Source organism: Ambystoma mexicanum, chromosome 8 (genome assembly GCF_040938575.1).
Source record: "Ambystoma mexicanum isolate Mex_15411 chromosome 8, UKY_AmexF1_1, whole genome shotgun sequence".
Taxonomy (NCBI): domain Eukaryota; kingdom Metazoa; phylum Chordata; class Amphibia; order Caudata; family Ambystomatidae; genus Ambystoma; species Ambystoma mexicanum.
In genome coordinates, this window is record NC_090929.1 from 654,420,919 (window position 1) to 654,440,817 (window position 19,899).

At 44.8% G+C, this 19,899-nt stretch overlaps 1 protein-coding gene across 1 annotated transcript in view; it reads right to left on the reverse strand.

Moving 5' to 3' along the window:
* The window catches only part of VAMP3 (vesicle associated membrane protein 3), a 262,440-nt gene that overhangs the window by 169,506 nt on the left and 73,035 nt on the right, over positions 1-19,899 (reverse strand). The window contains exon 2 of the mRNA XM_069610413.1: positions 15,300-15,387. Within this exon, the coding sequence (XP_069466514.1) occupies positions 15,300-15,387 (88 nt within the window). The remainder of the gene's footprint in view (positions 1-15,299; positions 15,388-19,899) is intronic.

Consider the following 19,899-nt stretch of genomic DNA (forward strand, 5'->3'; position numbering starts at 1 on the left):
GCAAGTATAGCCGAGATGATCCTGAGGCTGCTCGCGGGAGCTAGCCCTGACAGCCAATCGTCCAGGTAGGGGTGGATGTCAATCCCTCCCCCTCAAACTTGCTGTCACCACCGCTATCAGTTTGATGAAGACCCTTGGGGAGGAGGCAAGACCAAAAGGCAGAACTCGAAATTGAAAATGAGAACCGCCAATGGTAAACCTCAGGTACTTTCTGTACTTGGGATGAATGGACACATGAAAGTAAGCATTTTGAAGGTCCAATGACACCAACCAATCCTGGAGTCAAAGTGCCTGAAGAATCTGAAAGAGTAACCATCTTGAACTTGCCCTTCCTGCGGAACCTGTTCAAGCGCATCAAGTCAAGAGGAATCGCAGTACTCGACCTTCTTGGAATTAGAAAATAAGGAGTACCAAACTTGATTCCCCTTTGCTACAGGTACTGACTCAATAGAACCTTTCTCCAACAAAGTGAGAATCTCCTGTAGGAGGGGCAGATCCGGATCTTTCAAGGCTTGGCCGCCTGGAGGACAATCTGGGGGCATTTTTATGAAACTGAGGCAGTAGCCGTCAACCACTGTCTGCAGTGCCCAAGCATTGGATGTTATGCCTCACCAGCTCTCCAAATGCCCACCACAGTTCTGTGAGCCAAGAACTTTGAGTTTTGGTGTTGTTGCTGAGACAGAGGGCAAAAAAAAGCAGGGGCTGAGAGGGGAGTTTACCACCTCGTCCTTGCGAACCATGAAGTGCCCTTCTTTGACCCATCTGTGCAAACTGGCCTCTTCCTCTTGCAAACTAGGAATAAAAACAAAAGGGGTAACCCCTCCAACTGTGAGAAGACCCCTTTGATTGTTGAGGCTGCCTTACTGCTGCTCCCAGCGACTTAGCCTTGGACACAAGTAATTTCTCTAGCCTCTCATAAGCCTTGGAACCAAGAGATGGAAGCCATCAAATAGCATGTCCAAAAGTCTAGACTGGACGTTCGGTGCGAAACCAGACTTTCGCATCCAATGCAAAACATCTGGCGACAGTACTTGCCACCATAGCCCTGCCTATGCAATCCGCAGGATCTAGACCAGACTGGGGAGACTAGCACACAGCATCCTTACCATCTAGTATCAGGTTGAGAAAACCTCTCCTCTTCAGGGATATGTTCTGCTGCCGAAGCCATTATATCCCACAAGGAGTGTGTGTACTTGGCCAGAGCACAAGTCACATTAACGGCCTTCAGGCCCATGCTGCCTGCGGAGAACACCCCCTTTCCTAAGGCGTTAAACCTTTTATCATCCCTATCTGGGGGTGGGGGGATAGGCAGGAAGGTTGCTTGAACCACTAAGCTCTCAGGTGTGGGGTGTTTAAACAGAAAACTTGGATCAATAGAAGCTGGTCTATTTTCCTTGCCAGATCCTTGTTAACAGCTGGTGTAGTATCTGGTTTTAACCAGTTTTCCAACACCCTGGTTCTTAATGTTGTGTGAAATGGCAAGACAGGCTCCCTTGGAGGACCTCTATCTAGGATGTCTGCGAGATCATCTTTTTCAAAACATGCCTCAAGCCTTCTCCAGCCTAGATATTCTTGACTCTGCCAGTAATTGATATACAAGAAACGTCAGCATGTACAGCAGAATCTGGATTGGCAAAATCCGTTTCTGGAGAAGTGTCAAAGCCAGTACCCTCTCAGTGTCCACAACATCTTGCATTCTGGACTACTCTGAAATTAATTCTTCAGGCACATTAGAAGTGCCTTACTTCAAGTCAAAAGGCACATCTCCCTCTTCCTCCTCCACCTCCAAAATGGACCCCATGTTCTTGAAGAAGTCTGGCCTTGGTAAAGGCTTGAAGAACTTTGAAGAATCCTTCAAAGACTTTGAAGGGGTCAAAGGCACTGGGGGCGTCGACGGTTTGGATGGCAACACAGGCCTCGACAGACCTGGTGACCGCTCTTTGAAAGGAGTCGACAAGGAAGGTTTTTGCTTCACTCGAAGAGAGGAAGACTCCTTCAACGGAAGTCGAGGAGACTGACTGTCCAGGCTCTTAGTGGTCTCTGAAGACGCCATGCGGCCTTACTAGGTGCAGTGGGGTCTGAAGCCTTCTTGGGTACCTCTGAAGGGACGGTTGTAGCTGCCTTCTTAAACATCGCCAGCATCTGCAGATGAAAATTCTCCTAGTCAGTTCTAGATGACGACTACCTAGGAAATCATGCGCGCTTTTGATCTGGCGAGGAGTCGGTCGAAGACTATCGCGAGTGTAGGCAACATGTCTTCAATTTTTTATGAGATGAAAATGAATTACAAGGTCTAGATCGCGAGTGCTTATGTTTAGAGCGCTTCTTCACAGACTAAATGTCCCTGGATTCGTCAGACGACCTCCTTTTAGAATGGGTTGATGAAGGAGATTTAGAAAGGTTGTTGGTTTTATAGTCAACTCCCAAACACCAAAGACAGATCCGATGTGGGTACGTAATGGATTTTAGCTCCACATTGGAACACCTTTTGAAAATGGTTTTCAGTGTAGTCAGTGATGAACCGTCCGAAGCATGCCGAAAAATGTAAACGAGGCAACGGACGCCTCACAAGCTACTTCTACCAGCGTCACAACCTAGGACAGAGACCATCGAGAGCCACGAGTCGACACACAGCGTCCACTACTATGACACTGCAGGCAGATTTACGAATCTATCAAAGACGAGGAACATGTGGGAGGACACAATCCATAGAAAGGTACTCTCAGATGTGTGCTCATGGAGTGAAACTACTGAACATGCAGTGGTAGGTATCGGAACCAGAGAAGGTGACCTTTCCACCAGTAAGAATCGGCAGTGCGCATGCGCCCCTGTCCAGAATACCCCTTGCTACTACGATGCAGATAGTCAGCCCTTCCATGAAGTCATCAGTTTCATGTGGTACTGGACCCAACTTTTAACATTGAGAGGAAGTTTGAGGCAGCTGACAGACTCCGTGATGGCCAGCCACCGAAAACTACTTAACACAACTTATGCGCTGCTTGAGCCCGGTCTTCATTAACATGCACAGGAATGGAGGTGGGTGGAGGGGGATGGGGGGGAACAATTTGTGCGAGGGGGGTTTCGGGGCAGGGGTAGTCAAAGAAATTGTCAGCATATTGTAATTAATAAAATAAGCCTCAGGACAAGAGACAGCAAAAAAATTAAAAAATAAAAAGGAGAAGAAACTCAAATAGAGCAGGTGCGCTAAAGGGGGTGCGAGAGCAGGGATTTACATCAAATGTTTTTGGGTACCAGCTCCATTCTAAATTTCCTAAGTGACAGCTTTCTCTTGGAGGGGCGTTTTATTGTCCACCCTTGGTGGTATAGTACCACAGACGATCAGGAACCAGGGGGGAATAGAAAGTTAGATTAAGTTATTGCACGCTGTCCACAAATAAGCATCTCCAGAAATTAGGATTATTTCACACCAAGTCAATCTACCGCACAGTCGTAAAGTAACGGAAATTAGAGATAAGATAGTTACGCAATCCAGCCCAGAGGTCACCCATGCCTTCATGTAATAATAGTTCAACAATTTCAAGTGATCAAAAAAAATGATACACTGCAGCTGTATACAACAAATGTCACTGAATAGGGCTAAAGCATTATGCTGGGTGAACGCGGAGACAATTTCATTTAATTGCTTAGCAAGGCTCAAAGCTTACTCCCAAATTACTTGAATGTAGGTTATACGTTCCCACTGAGGAAACCCACTTATCTGTATTTGTATTTCTTTACTTTGTATAGCGCGCCTGGCCCAAAGGCATCTGGGCGCTTATCTTAGGTTACAGGTAAAAGTGTTAACATAGTATATAAGATGATACAAAGCAGAGTAGAATAATAACAGGCAGGTACATACATACAAGTAAGCTACAAGGTTCTATGTACAAAGTATTTACATATAAGAATGCAGTATATACAGTTCTGAGTAGAGAGTTACAGTTCCGTAGTGGGAGTGACCGACAACTATGTAGACGTGTGGGCCATTATAAAGGCTGAATGTTTCAAGCAGCAAGCAACTGTTTGGCTTTGCGCTTGAAGACCTGGAAGGAAGGTTCCGATCCAAGAGGAACAGGCATGGTGTTCCATAGTTTAGTGGCTAAGACCGAGAAAATAGTTCCGCCCACTTTCATCAGCTTGAATCGGAGGATGGATAGACAATGCGATTGAGCAGATCTCAGAGGTCGGTTAGACTTGTGAGATGTAAAGCGGCTGGCTTAATAAGTGGGAGCACCATTAGCAAAACACTTGTGGGCAAGTGCGAGCATTTTCAAGGAAAATTCTATGAGCTACTGAAAGCCAGTGTAAATTGCATCTCGTGTCTGAGATGTGCTGGTTCCTTGGTATGTTAAGGGCTGCCCTAATGGCATTATTCTGTGTGACTCGAAGTTTGTTAAGATTGCGTTGACTCATCCCTAAATATAGTGCATTGCAGTAGTCGATCTTCAACATAAGTGTTCTTGCTAGGATGGTGCAATTTGCAGTGGTGAGGAATGGTCGGCGGGCTATGATGAGTTTCCATGTGTATGCGGAGGCTGAGATGACAGTTTGTCTGGAGAGTGACAATGTGGAATCGAGAGATATACCAAGAGTTTTGGTGTCAGTAGAGACCTCGATGGGAATGCCGTCGATGGTAAATGACTTGAAGGCAGGGTCTAGTTTGTTGAGACGATGAGTTGAACCTAGGATGAGGAGCTCAGTCTTATCGTCAGAGTCAAAGCTTGTGTTGGGCCATCCAGGCCTGAATCACTAGGTAGACCTCATTCAGGGATTTAGTGTCAGCTCTATGGTCTCCAGTGATGGTTATCTGGTTGTCATCTTCATAATTAGTGTGGATGACGCCCAGATAGTCAAGGATATCAAATAATGGTTTAGTAAACACGTTATATAGCGTTGGGGAGACACAAGATCCCTGTGGGACACTGCAGAGCACAGGTGAGGGCTCGGCGGACGCCGAAGTGGGGGGGAAAAACCTGCATCGACCAAATATCGAGAAAGGATCTGATCCATGAAGTGACAGTCAGAGAAATGGGCAGCAGATTTCAGATGTTGACATAAGATTAGGTGGTTGACCAAGTCAAAAGCTGCTGAAAGGTCTAATAACAGTAGGAGGGCAAGTTTATCATTGTCTTTTAGATCCTCAATCTGAGATTTTAGATCGATGAGGGCAGTTTCGTTACCATGTTTAGGACGGAAACCCGATTGCCTGAGGCCAAGGAGTTTATTGTATTCCAGATACTCCTGTATCTGCAAATAGGCAGCGCAGTCCAATATTTTAAGTAAAAATTGTACCATGGTGATGGGCCTATAGTTGGGAGGTGTATTAGGGTGAGGGTGGGTTTCTTGAGAAGGGGGAAGACACAGGCATCTTTAAGATTATCTGCGACGACACCAGAGCTGAAGGAGGTGTTTATGAAGGCTGTGATGAAAGGGGCAAGTTCATGTGAAGGCTCCTTAATGGTAGAGGCTGGGCAGGAGACGCCTTGGCAGTTTGAAGGTTTCCGTTACAGTTAATGGTGAAAAGCTAAAAGGTTTGTGAGTAATGGGGGTGTGTGATGGTATGTGGAGGGGGGGGTTGAGCTGGCAGAGTAGAAATTGTGCTGAAGAGCGCCTTTTGTATGTTTGTGCACCATGTGCTATCATTGCTACAGGTGTCAGGTGGGGGATACAGGAGTTTCAAGTTCTTTCAAAATCTTGAAAAGACTGTACTTGCAGGATACGCTGATTGTAGATGTATTTTTTTCGCAACAAAAATAGCCTCTTTATAGTTTAAGAATGCTAGGGTGAGATTGTCTTTGTTGGCGTCAGAGGAATGACCTTTCCATTTGGCTTCCGCGGTTCGCTTCTCTTTGCGTAGCACTCTTAAATGTGGAGTGAACCACGAGTTAAGGTGAGCGCGTGGTTTAGGTTTCCTTAGCCCGATAGGAGCAATGGCGTTCAAGGCTTGGAGCATGGTGTGGTTGAAAGTGTCAATTAACGCTGTAGGGTCAGTACAGGAAGATTACATTGTTCAGGATGGGTAGAACGAGAGGGAGTAGCTTCTCGCGTGTTATGTCCCTTTCATTTATGGAATGAATAGGAGGGGCAATGTCTTGCTTGAGGCATTGGTTGATCGCGTTGATATTGAAAGTGATTGTATGGTGATCTGACCAAGCGCATGGGGAATTGTCTTGAAGGCTGATGTTACAATTCCAGTCAACTAGCCAGTCGAGAGTTCTCCCTTTTGAATGAGTGGGTTCCTGGATGCGTTGGGTCAGTTAGAGTTGGCCAAATCTATAGCTTTGGGATCGTTTGGGTCACCAAGTAATATAATCTGGGATTCGGTCTTAGTTTTGTCAACTAAAATGGACGTAATGTCGTCAGCGAAGGTAGTGGCTGGTCCTGGAGGCCTATAGATAAGGTGTAGGGGATAGGATATTTTACTGATAGTAGTTCTGCTGATGGGATCTGTAGATCAGGGATGATTCCGAGACCAGACGACATTTTGTGTATGATGGCGAAACCGCCACATTTCATTTGATTGGTGCTGCGATCGCATCTGATAATGGTGTATCCAGAGGGGATTGCGAGGGCTAGTAGTGGTACAGAGGCTACGTGGAGCCACGTGTCTGTTATGGCAAGGAAATCAAGGTCTTGCGTTGTGATAAAGTCAACAATGGCCAGAGCGTGAGCAGGGAGTGACCTGGCGTTAACCAAGGCCGCTTTGATTGGAGCCTCCTTAGGCATGAGGTGGTTGAGGTCAATGTTGGTCAAAGGCAGGGTGTTTGGGTCAAAAGGTGGTTGTCTGAGCAGTTTTAAATCTTAACCACGCCAATAACATTCTGGATCCATTTCAATCTAGGTTTAGGATTGGGTGCAGCACATGCAGAAACACTTCAGCTGCTGTATTAGAACCATTACATGCTGGACAATGGGAAGACAAACCATACTAATGATCCGCTCACCAGTTTATGACATGAGCGACCTTGGAATTCAAAACAATCAGCTAGAGTTGAGGGCTCTTGCCACAATCTTCACGTCCTTTCAAACTAGGTGTTCCCAGCTGGTGATTATCGGTCGTCAGATTTTGGAGGGTGGGGGCCAGGAGGGAATCTGAAGAAGGGACAAGGTAAGTGATTTAGTGGGTATTTAATTGGGGAAAGAATATAGGATGTATAACTGTAACTTTCTTCTATCTATATAATATTTATGGGGTTAAGGTGGGAGGAGGGAACACACGTCCGACATATAGCTTCTCCGTCACTTCTCTCCAACTGTCGCCTCACACTCTGTTCCTCGAGGCTTCCCGTTCCTCTCGAGCCACCTTCAACATTCCATTTAGGCTTGATGCTACATATTTCCTCTCTTTAATAATGCACACCACCAATTAAGACTCTTCATAGTCCAATAAATGTTTAGGTCTGTTGTATGTTCTGCCAACTCGTGATGATCTCCGTGGTCCCTCTCTTGAAGCCTCCCATTGCATACCTGTAACTCGTTCCAAGGAAAACCTGTCAACGTCATCACTCTGTGGAACACCACCAACAGGCTTACATCCACTCAGTACATCTTCTTTACCTTTTTTTTCCAAAACTATGACTCTCTCATTGTTCCATATTCTACCATCACTAGTCCTTAACGCATGCTTAAACACTTCCACAGGTTTTGAACAACCACCACACTCTTAATACTACTGGAAATTTGATTCTAACCCAACTTCCCACTTCTGGTAACCTTCTTCTCCTGTATCTCTTATTATCATATTGTTCCTTGTTGGTCAACTGTCTCTTCATAATGTTTTGTCACATCACTCAAATCAACACTCGTACTAGCAAGCGCACTCATCCATCCCGGAAATAACTTAATATTCGCTTTCCTTCCCCTGCTTAACTCAAAATGGGGAGAGACCAGTGGTGCAGTGCGGCGTGAATCTATGGGCCAAAACGGTCTCTTTCACTTCCACTCTCCAATCTCTCCCATTAGACCAAGCTAACTTAATGGCATCCTTGATGATCCTATTGTACCTCTCAACCACACCATTGGACTGGGGATGATCGCACACACCTTATGAATAACTGATCTTTCATCAAAATATCTTTTCATTTCTCCCGATTTGAACTGAAATCTATTATCAGACAGTACCTCCTTAGGATACCCCTCACGCTGACACACTTCCTTCATAAACTCAATGGCCCTCATTACGACCCTGGCGGATTTTTTCCGCCATCGACGGACTTTTCCGCCATGGCGTAAAGTCCGTTTACGCCATGGCGGATGGCGGACTTACCGCCCCATTCCGAGGTTGGCGGGGCGGTAAGTCCCCATTGACCCATTTACCCTTCCCCATTCCCATTTCGGCCCCATAGGGCTCAATGGGAGTGGGGAAGGCGTTAATTACGCCACCGTACATTACGGTGGCGTAATTAACACCAAGGTCCCATAGCGCCATGGATTTTTACGCCCGCAAAAAGCGGGCGTAAAAGTGACCATGGCGCTTTGGGAACTCGTAGTTGGCGGTAAGGGGTCGGCGCAGCTAACGCTGGCGTAAACCCCTTACCGCCAGGGTCCTAATGAGGGCCAATGACTGTGCAAGTCGTGACCTGAGGTATCATGGTTACTTCTGGCCATCTCGTCAACATATCAATCAATACAATAAGTAGCACCTCCATAACTCCAAACAGGACCCAACACATCAATTGCAACAGTCTTCCAAAACCTCTCCGGAATGTCTCTTAACACCATAGGATAACTCGCTCCCACACACCCTTTGTCACTTTTCATACAAAAAGGATACAATTTCTTATTATTCGTTCCACCTGTACGTCGCATCCGGGCCACCAATACGCGTTTCTTATCCTTTGCTTCGTTTTCATCATTCCCTGATGGCCTTTGTGTCCTAGTTGAATGATTTTGTCTCCGAGCCCCTCTGGCGGTAACAACTCGTCGCTTCTCAAACATCCACTTTGGATTTATAATTCATGTCTGACATTCCAGAACATGAGCACCAACCTCTCATCTTGTTTTTATTCCAGTTTGTTTCTTCCACATTCTTTATTACTTCTAGAAGAGCATTTTCTTTAGTCGTTTCCACATCACATTCTTGCTAGGAAATTGCTGCATTTGATGTTTCACAAATCATTTCTTGTTCATCCATATCCTCATTCAATTCATCATAACCGGTCAGTCTTGATAAACAGTCCGCTGTGCAGTTCTTCACTCCCGGGATATAAACCATGCTGAAGTTGAATTCCTGCAGCCTTGACACCCATCTGAAAATTCTACTCAAAACTTTGTCCAACCCTTTTGTGGCAAGCACTTCAACAAGGGGCTTGTGGTCAGTGTGAATTTCGAACTTAATACCCCATATGAGATTCCGGAACTTCTCAGTGGCCCATCTGATGGCAAGAGCCTCTTTCTCTATAGTAGCATACACCTTCTCTGCACCTTTAAGTAAACGTGAAGCAAAAGCTATCACTAATTCCTTTCCTCCATGATATTGTAACAGTGTTGCTCCCAGGCCCACATTGCTGGCATCAGTGGCGATTACTGTTCTCCTTCCGCTCACATAGTTCTGGAGTGTTGGGGCTTCCGCCAATGCGGTTTTAATGTAGACAAATTCACTGTCACATCCTTCATCCCACTCAAATTTCTTATTGGCCTTTAGCATACTGCTCAATTTAACTGTGGTCTGAAAAACCTTTGATGACTTTCGCATAGTACTCCGCCATACCTAAGGAAGTTGAGCTGTTCCTTGCTCTCAAGAGTTCCCATGGATTTTATTGAGTCTGCCAAACCCCTTTTTTGGCGAAATCCCACCTTCAGAGATCACATTCCCTAGGTATTTCATCTCCTTTCTATTGATTTTTTATTTCTCCTTGCTCAGTATCATTCATGCCTCATGTAGTTTTCAGAAAACTCTCTCCAATCTTATGTTATGCTTTTCCCAATTGTTTGCATACACCAAAATATCATCTTGGAAGTAAGTTACACCACTCCCTCCATTTAAAATCTTGTACATGACCTTCTGAAAGACAGGCTGCTGATATCAGCCCAAAAGGCATTCGCTGAAACTGGTATAGGCCTTCCGGAGTAATGAATGCTGTTAAATGTTTGCAATCTCTGTGTAATCTCACCTGATGGTACGCAGCAGTTAAATCTAATGTTGAAAATATTTTGGCTGAACCTATTGTAGAGATCAATTCCTGAATATTTGGCAATGGATGCCTTTCTGGAATAACTTGTTTAATTCTCTCATATCGATGCAATCTTATCTTTCCAGAGCTTTTCCTGACCACCACCATTGGGGATACCCACTCCGAGGCATCTATGCTTTCAATTATTCCTTGATCCTCTAATTTCTTAAGTTAAAGTTTAACTTCCTCTCTGAGTGACAGCGGTACATTTCGTAGTTTCAGCAATTGGTCTGGTGCCAGATTTAAGTAAAATCCGATGAGTAACGCCTTTTACACATCCAATTGCATTTTCTTTGAATCAATTTCTTCACCTTCATCTGAAACCACGAAGACACCTTCTTCTACTTCATCATAGTCACCACAAACCCAATTTGTGTTAGATGATCCTCACCTGCCTCTACAACACCGGGCAAAAAGACTCCTGCCTCTGCAGTTCCTGCAGATAATCTTCAAAGCAGGACACATCGCGCTGCTTGCCCAATGCAATGGGCTCCCACATCTGTAATAAGATCTTAATAATGTCCTCCCTCTACCTCTTTGGGCATATCCACCTCGACTCTGCTGCTCCCATTCTTTCCTTCTATTCTTATATTTTCCTTCTTGAACCCCTCTCCTTTCAAGATTTGGCCTGCTTTCAACCTTCATTTTTTTTTTATCCACTTAACGGTAGGCGTTTACTCCTTTAGTTTTATTTTCAATAACTGCAACCATATTTTCCATGTCTGGCTGCACAGCACCGACTGATGTCTTGACTGACATTTCCTTCATCCTGTTTTCCAACGTTTCACACGTTTCTGTATCTTCTAATTCTTAGGCCATTTTTAGTACATCTAGCGAAGGATCATCCTCAGCCCATAGTTTCTCCCGGACTTTACTACTGCCACATTAGAGCATGAACTGGTCTGTAATTCCTTCTTCCAACTGTTGGTCACAACTTACATGTCCTTGCCATCTTTCTTAATGCCGTAACATATTGTTCCACTGTTTCACCCTCTTCTTGAACTCTTTCCAAATTTGTACCTTTCTAGAATCGTACTGATTTTCTTTTCATAATGTTTGTTCAATTTCTGAATTGCTTTCTCATACTCCTTCATGTCGCCACTTTCACCCACTGACAAATCAGATAAGTCCTCATACTTCTCCTGACCAGCTGGTCCGAGACAGTGCAATACGACTATTTTCTTTTTTATGCTCTAATTGGTTCCACACACCACAATGGCATAGTTCTCAAATACCTTAGGCCACATCTTCCAGGGTAGTACACGTTCCCCCAAGTCTGGCAAAAACATTTGAGGAGCTGGTACACCATGCATTGACATATCGCCAGTACCTGCCATGCTGTCGCGGGATACATTTCTGCCCTATACTCTCCACTGTTCCTAATGTGGCTTATGAAAAATGACTGGGCCCAACATTTCTTTATTTCACTGTATTTTCTGTGGCATAAATGTTGGAGTAGCTCCTGGAGTAAAAGAAAACTGACTAGTATGATGAAGATCAATGATGATTTCCGGGTCACTGCTGCAAAGGAGAAGATGATGATCCAATGAGGATTACCAGTAATATAGTGATGCTGCCTGACCTTATGATGGTTGGCGAGTACTGCTGCGAAGAAGACGATCCAATGAGGATTACTAGAAATATGATATCTCTGCCGGACCTTATGATGGCCGGCGCTGCTTTGACACACTTCGTCACTTTCAGTATTGTATGCTCATGCGCATACACACAATCTTCTTGTCCTTCCCCTTTTTTTTGTTTAAGTAGTCACTCACTGCAGCACCCCTACCTGCAGTCAGCCAGAGATCCTTCTCAACGGCCGCGTGGGTTAACTTCCTCGTTGCCACTGAAGAAGGCACATACACAGGTAAGTGATTTAGTGGGTATTTAATTGGGGAAAGAATATAGGATGTATAACTAACTTTCTTCTATCTATATAATTATATTTATGGGGTTAAGGTGGGAGGAGGGAATACGTCCGACGTGTAGCTTCTCTGTCGCTTCTCTCCAACCGTCGCCTCGCACTCCGTTCCTCGCGGCTTCCCGTTCCTCTCTCGAGCCACCTTCAATATTCCATTTAGGCTCGATGCTACAGAATATCAAACACCAGGACGCTCGCCAACGTTTACTGCAGATCTCGTCCCTGCATTACGTTCATCTACTACTATGGGATTATCTTTACATTCGAAAACTGGATGGTTTCTCACTTTTTAAAGCAACAAACCTCTAAAACTGAATTTCTTCTTTCCTCATATACAGCTGTAGCGCTTCCTCTTAGATCTTCATTAAAATATCTCCTTCCCTCAGGTTCTTGTCTTACGTTGGCATTCCTTGCCAAATCTTTGTGTTTTACTTTTGAACTTGCTCATTTCATGTTAAAATATCAACAATTTTGCATTTTCATTTATTTTCTCTGATGCAAGATTGGTTATATAATGGATTTCCAGCAATGACATTCTGCATTTATTTCTTTATTCGAAGGATCATATTTACAGAAAATAAAGCATTAAACCATCTAGTATCCAAGACTAAAATCTTGGTTTCCTGTGAGGGCTTCCATTTTCAAATAACTGATTGGTCATTAAGTAGCTGCTGCAATGGATCCCATTTAGAAAGGGGCCATTTCACATTCCTTAAAATATAATAGGACAGTTACTTGACCCCATCATATAAATCTAAGAACGGGTATAGAAATACAAACCGATATAATAGATCTGGGTCAGTCATTGAGATGCACCAAAAATAGGGATCAATATATTCAATCGTTTATGCTATGAATTTTTATTTTTTATTTTTTTTATAAACGCTGTAGTATTTCTCAATTGTGGAAAGCCAAATGTGGAATTTATTGGGAGGTGTCCAGTATGTATTTAGTCAAATTATGCAGGCTCTTGCTACTTCACATAAAGAATGCTAGAATCAGGTTATTTGTTTTTTTTTAATAATGGAGAACTTTTTTTTTTTAAATAGAGACTAGGTGTGTAGCTGGAACATGCTCAGAAGAGGTCGAGAAACTGCAGGTGTAAATCTATTTGATCAACATGTGACTGGCAAGGCGGTGCGTGGAGATTTTGCTGTAGGAGCAAACTTTCTAATTAAGAAAAGTTTAATATTTATACTGAACCTGAGTTGTCATTTTTACTCCCAGGTATTGGATTGTCCCCGTTCGAAGGACGATTAGATTTGAGCAAGAAAGCACCAATAGTTTTTCACATTCACAGTATCATTTTTCACATAATAAAACCAGCTATCCTTTCCAAACAATTAAAACTATTTTAAACAATGCTTCTTTAGTTGAACCAGGATCAAAAGCGTGTGGTCATCAGAGAATACTTTAAATTCTTGCAGTTGCCTGAGAAAAATCAATGCTTCAATATAAAGTGCAAAGAGTATAGGTGATGAGAGTACATCCTTGCCTTGTGCTTTACCAGATATCTTTGAGGATATATGATTTAAACAAATGGAAGCTTCCCAGGATTGTTGAATGCTATTAAACCACTATAAATTTGGAAATACCACACTATCAGTACAAACAAGTGGCTGCATTCAACTAGACCCTCTTAAAGGCATTTTGGGCTGCAAGAATCATCCTGGTGGAATGCAGCTAAACCTAAGAGCAGCAAATATGGCTGGTATGCTCTGTGGTACTGCATATTGGGATGAACTACGGGTGTTTTTTGGGTTAACTATAATAAACATTATCTGTGCATTTCTGTTGGCAATTATCTTTGCAGAGTGTTTTCCCTCCAGATTGACCTGAGACACTGGTAGAAAACAGATGTAATCAATTTTGCCCTTTATGGGGAGGACCACTATTTTCGCTATATTCCATCAAGGAGGTAGAAGTCTGTTTTTTGTGTGGAGGATGAAGCTCTTCTGTGTATAAATACTTTGCAAGTCTCCCAGACCATTGCAAAATGGGTTCTTCACATTAATCTTTATAGAGATTTAAAATGATATTCAGCATTTTAGATGTTTGCTGAACGTCCATCTCCTTAGTTGGCCTCTGAAAAACAAACGCCCGTGCTTAAATGGCACCCTGCCAGGAAGACCTGGGGTGACTCTGGACAAGAACACATCAGGCATAATTGAAGAAGAGTCTGTAAGACAATCTGTATACATCTCAAGAACTGAAAAGGATTAGGTATTTCTCGAACAACTAATCAGATCTATATTGGAGAGAGCGAAGTGGCTGAACAGTGTGTGTTTTGTGTAGGGTTGGGGAGGAGACATTTATCAAATTCAATGTTGGCAATGAGACAGGCAACAATCAGGTATTTGGAAATGTTATGTGCCAGATATCACCGCCTGGCACTAGGCTCGGAGCCCTCTAAATGTCTAAGAAACTGATGTAAACCCTACATGACTGGTTGCAAACTTGTTTTACCATTCGTGGAATGATTTTAGGCAGCATACCGGTGCGTCACCTGTCCACAGCATGAGGGGAATTAGTTCTTCTGAACCTTCGATATATGAGATTTGCCAAGTTGCGGCTTCAATCGGTACAAATATGGCATCATACTGGAACTGTGTCAGGGACTCAAATTACAGCCACAGAAGGACCCCATTGTGTGTAATGTGCTGGGAGATATGAAGCTTTGCTTTTTCAGATTTGTCATTTCATCTTATTCTAGTTCTTCTTAAAAGAAAAACTATGACACAAAAAGTGGCAATTAAAATACTTACTAAAGGAGACAAAAGGACTATAGTTTTGTTGATCTTAAGCAGGTTTACTTTATGTATTCACACACCCACCATCCCTCACCAAGATAATATGAAGGTCAAATGTAACGCAACATAACTCCCTTTGTTTTGGGTAGTTGATGGCACCTCCACTACCTCTTGCAGTTTGGTAACTTGGCATCCAAGATCTTTTGGTACAAGAATGTGCAATGCAAAATGACCATTTTAAAAAGCAAGAAGCGTGTTAAAGATAAGAGCATGGCACCAAGCAGAAAAGGCTACCCACTGTAACCAACAACTTTGTCGGTCAGTAAATGCCCAATTAATGTGAACACATGTGAAGACATATGGCCAAAAGAGGGGGGAAAAAAATCAATTTGACAAATATAATTTCAAATACAAACAGCCATCACTTCAAAAATGAGTTTGCTACTTTTGCCTTACCTCATCGACTTGTGCTTGCGTTTGCTGCAATCGTCGAGTTCCACTAGCAGCCGGGCCTGGCGCAGCGCCTGCAGGGCCAGGTGATGCCCTAAAACAATAACGGAGAAGATGCAAAATTATAATCTGACACATTGGTAGTACAAGTATAAAGGCACATTTAAGGATGTAGGAGATCTTGCAGTTATTTGGCCCAGTAGTAAGCAAAATTGCAGTTAGAATCCAAACTGCTGGAAATAACATTAACATCGCTTTAGAACGGTTTTCATGTGAACAATAAGTGGTTCAATGGAAAGAGGCCCAACTTCACTTGTACAGATGCTGCTCAGCATGTCGATGCACAGCTTTCTGTTGGGATTTCTAATCTACATATAGCCAAAAACTCAGTGTAAAAAAACAGGCAAAGATGAGTCCCACTCACAGCCAGAGGTAATAAGTTGGAAGTTTCTTCCATTTCGCTCCATACAGTTATTTTGGGAGGCAGAAACAAACAAATGCCGCGTTTCGCTACACCTAGTAGCTTGGTCGCTAGAGTCAAAAATTCTTATTGGATTTGTAGCTTGGTAAAGGGTTGGTGTATGGGAGGTAGAGGCGTATGAGTGGCGAAAGTCTGAGGCGTATAGGAGGCAAAGGTGAGCCATATGGGAGGTGAATGGACCTAAAAGTAGCATTCCAAAAGTTTCCAAATTGTTGCTATATAAAAAAGATGTGTGACTGGCATTTGTGTTACTCTTACGAATAGTGCTAAAGCGTTATTTCACGAGTGGCTATGTGAACGAGCCATCCTTGCTGCTAAAAATGATTCCAATGAAATTAATAAAATCAGATTCAGGATATGCTTCCGGGCACAGTTACTGAGTACAACTCAAAGTGGTGTATGCAGATGAAGCCGTAAACTATCCAACAGAATTCCTCAACTCACTATGTCGCCCAGGAACACCACCACATCACCTTCGGCTGAAAGTTGGGCCATCCATCACGCTGCTTCGCAACCACGACCCAGCTAAGATGTGTAATGGCACAAGGCTGCGTGTCAAAAAATGGCTGCCCAACGTAATTGAAGCAACAGTGTGTTTTGCTTTTCCGTCACGTGTAATGGCCAAAGAACCACATACCTTATTACACGGACCAAAAGTTATTGGACTCAACACACACTTAATAATAATTGGAATATAAATTGCCTCTTTACAGGCCCTTTTATTCAACAAAATATATACATGCGAATAACTCTAGGGAGTAAATGCAATTGGTTATACATAGAGACACACAGATAGCTACAAACAAGGTCTATATCACCATTAGTGCAGTTAAAGGAGAAAGCTTCATCTCAGCTACTTCACTTCGACACTACCCAGTCCCGAGGCAGGTAGGCAGAAAGATCACACTTGCTAATGGGGTCTGGAACGGAGTGTCCTCACCCAGGGTTCCAAATCTGTCTACCACCAGGATACCTCTTCTCTTATGGGGGAAAAAATCCCTGCCCACTTTAGGTTGCCAACAGTCCCCGGCCGAAGGACAGACAGCAAGCATGGGGAGCAAAGAGTGGAAAAATCCAGTTAGTAGTGGAAAAACCCAGTTTGTATACCACGCGCTCATTCCTTAGCACCCTTTCTCACTGCACCTGCACAACTGACTCCCTTCGTGGCTCGCGCTTTAGCAAACAATACCACACCTATCCTCCACAGTGAGCTCATCTACTTCATAATATAATATTTCAGCCGTGGCAGACCTCATGTCTGCTAACAGACATCACAGAATAACCAGGTTACTCGCTGTAGTGACCACCTTACTCCTAGTCCATAGTCCCCTTTCCTCCATACTTATGGGACATCCCTCCGTCCTGTGGGACGGGACCGGAGCGCTTTGTAAAAGCATGCGAAAATTGCAAAACATTTTTAGTCCTTCTTTCTACGCAGGGCCCAGCACGCGGCCGTAACCCTGCCCATCTCCGCTCCACCCCGCGCATCGCCCATCAGTCCTTTTCTATCGCCAGGTCAGAGACCATTTAGCAATAACAGAGGAACCTTATTAGAGGGGACGGCGGGCGAGCATATGGAGGAAAGAGGACTATGGTCTAGGAGTAAGGTGGTCACTACGGTGAGTAACCTGGTTATACTCCTACGTCCCGTCCCCTTTCCTCCATACTTATGGGAGATTCCCAAGCACTCCTTACAGAAAACATGGGTGGATGGAAAAAAAAACCCTTACTGAAACCGGTTCTTCAGCACAGCCTGACCAAACCGGGCATCAGCTCTTGAACGCAGGTCTAGACAAGGTTTACAAAAAGCCGATGGGGAGGCCCAAGTAGCTGCCTTTGCGATGGTCTCCCAGGGGACATATTTCTGAAAGGCAACTGCGGCTGCCTTGCCCTGCACCAGGTATGCAGAATACCTTTAGGAGGCTTCAGCCCTTGAACGGTATATGACTCCGTAATGCAGGCCTCGATCCATCGGAAGATGGTTGCCTTAGACGCCTGCTTACCTTGTGGATTACCAAAGGTGACGAACAGTTGAGAAAAGCTCCCAAGTTTGGAAGTTCTGTCAAGATAGAACTTAAGAGCCCTTCTAACATCCAGACAGTGTAGAACCCTTTCTGCCTCTGAAGCAGGGTTCAGGAAAAAGACCGGCAAGGAAATAGACTGGTTTAGATGGAACTCAGAAACCAGCGTCGGAAAGAAAGCGGGGTTTGTCCGTAAAACCACCTTATCCTTGTGAAAAGCCAAGGGGGGGATGTTCCACCGACAAAGCTTGGAGTTCACTCACGCGCCTTGCCGAAGTGACGGCCACCAAAAAGGACACCTTCCATGAGAGGTGCTTGAGGTCCACCGTGGCCATTGGTTCGAAAGGCTTATGGAACAACGCCGTCAGGACCACATTTAGATCCCACGCTGGGTGCGGACTGCAAATTGGAGGATAAAGGCACGTCAAGTCTGCAAAATGTCTCAACCACTGGATTAGACAGAGTAAGAACATTGGTCCGTAGATAGGTAGGCGGAAACCGCCGAAAGATAAGTTCTACATGAAAGAACGTGAACTCCCGACTCCGCTAGGTGGGATACAAAGGACAATACTGTGTCAATTGTAGCCCACCTTGGGTCCATCTGCTTGTCTAAACATCAATGACAGAACCTAAGCCATTTGCTTTTGTACTGAGACCTATTCAAAGGTTTTCTGGCTGCCTGGATAATGCGCATGTTATCCGCGGACAGGCCAAGATGCTCTAAAGACCTGAACCCGGGCACCACGCCGCCAAGCTGATGATTGTGGGGAGGGGTGCCACAGTTGTTCCCCCTGGTGAAGAAGATCAGGGGTCACCGGTAACCTGATCGGCACATACACTGACAGGTGTTGAAGTTCTGAGAACCAAAATCTGGCCGGCCACCACGGGGCAATGAGCAGAAGAAAAAAGTTCGCCGAGTTCTTCAATTTGCAAATCGTCCAATGAACCAGAGGCAGAGCCAGGAAGGCATAAGCCCTCATGTTGTGCCATGGCATTTCTGGAGGCATACAGAGGAAGCTTCTTGTTTGCCGCCGTAGCAAAGAGGTCCACTTCCGGAGTGCCCCAGCGCAGGAAAATCCATGAGAGGACCTCCACCTTCAGTTCCCACTCGTAGCGGACTATCGTCCACCGACTGAGGGCATCTGCCGTGACATTCAACTGGCCCGGAATGTGTACTGCAAGTAGCCAAAACACTATGCTGAACCGCCCACTTCCAAATCTGGATGGACAGTTCCACGAGCGGGGGAGACTTGGTGCCCCCTTGCTTGTTGATGTAAAACATCGACACCGCATTGTTCGTGCGAATCCGGACCACCTTGTTGGCTATGATCGGTCTGAACGCCTTGAGTGCAAGGAATAGGAAGATCTGCAGGAGCTCCAAATTTATGTGGAGGAGCTTGTCCTGAGGTGACTAAAGATCCGAGACCTGAAGAAGATCCAACGACGCACCCCCATCCCAAGCGAGGAGTCCGTCGTGACCGTTACCGTCGGAGCTGGGTCCTGAAACCCCGCCCCCACCGACAGGTTGCTGAGAGACGACCACCAGTCCAGGTCCGCTCTCATGGAAGCCGGAATCGTTATCAACTTGGAGTCCAGATCCAGAGCCTGAAGCCAAGAACTCCGAAGAGCCATCTGAGTCCGCCTCATCTTGAGGTGAGCAAGAGGAAGCGCCAAAATGCACGAGGCCATTAGGCCCAGAAACCTCTGGAACCACCAGGCCGACATGCTGTCCGACTGCGCAAACATTTGACACGTGGCCAACAGATCCGCCATTCTGTCCCCGGTCAGGTACACTCAGCAGTCGATCGTGTTCCAGCAAAAACCCAGGAAGATCAAGTCCTGAGAGCGCATCATGGAAGATTTCCACCACTTCACCGACAGCCCAAGGTGGACAGGAGCTGGAGGAGAGACTGAAGATTGCAGGCAGCTCTCAGCGGACAAGGGATGCGCAAGAGCCAGTCATCCAAATACGGATATGCATGGATACCCTGCAGACGAAGATGGGCCGCGATCACTAACATCTTCGCAAAGACATGCGGTGCCAAACTTAGGCCAAAAGGAAGCACTCAAAACTGGAAATGCTCCCCTCCCACAGAGAAACGGA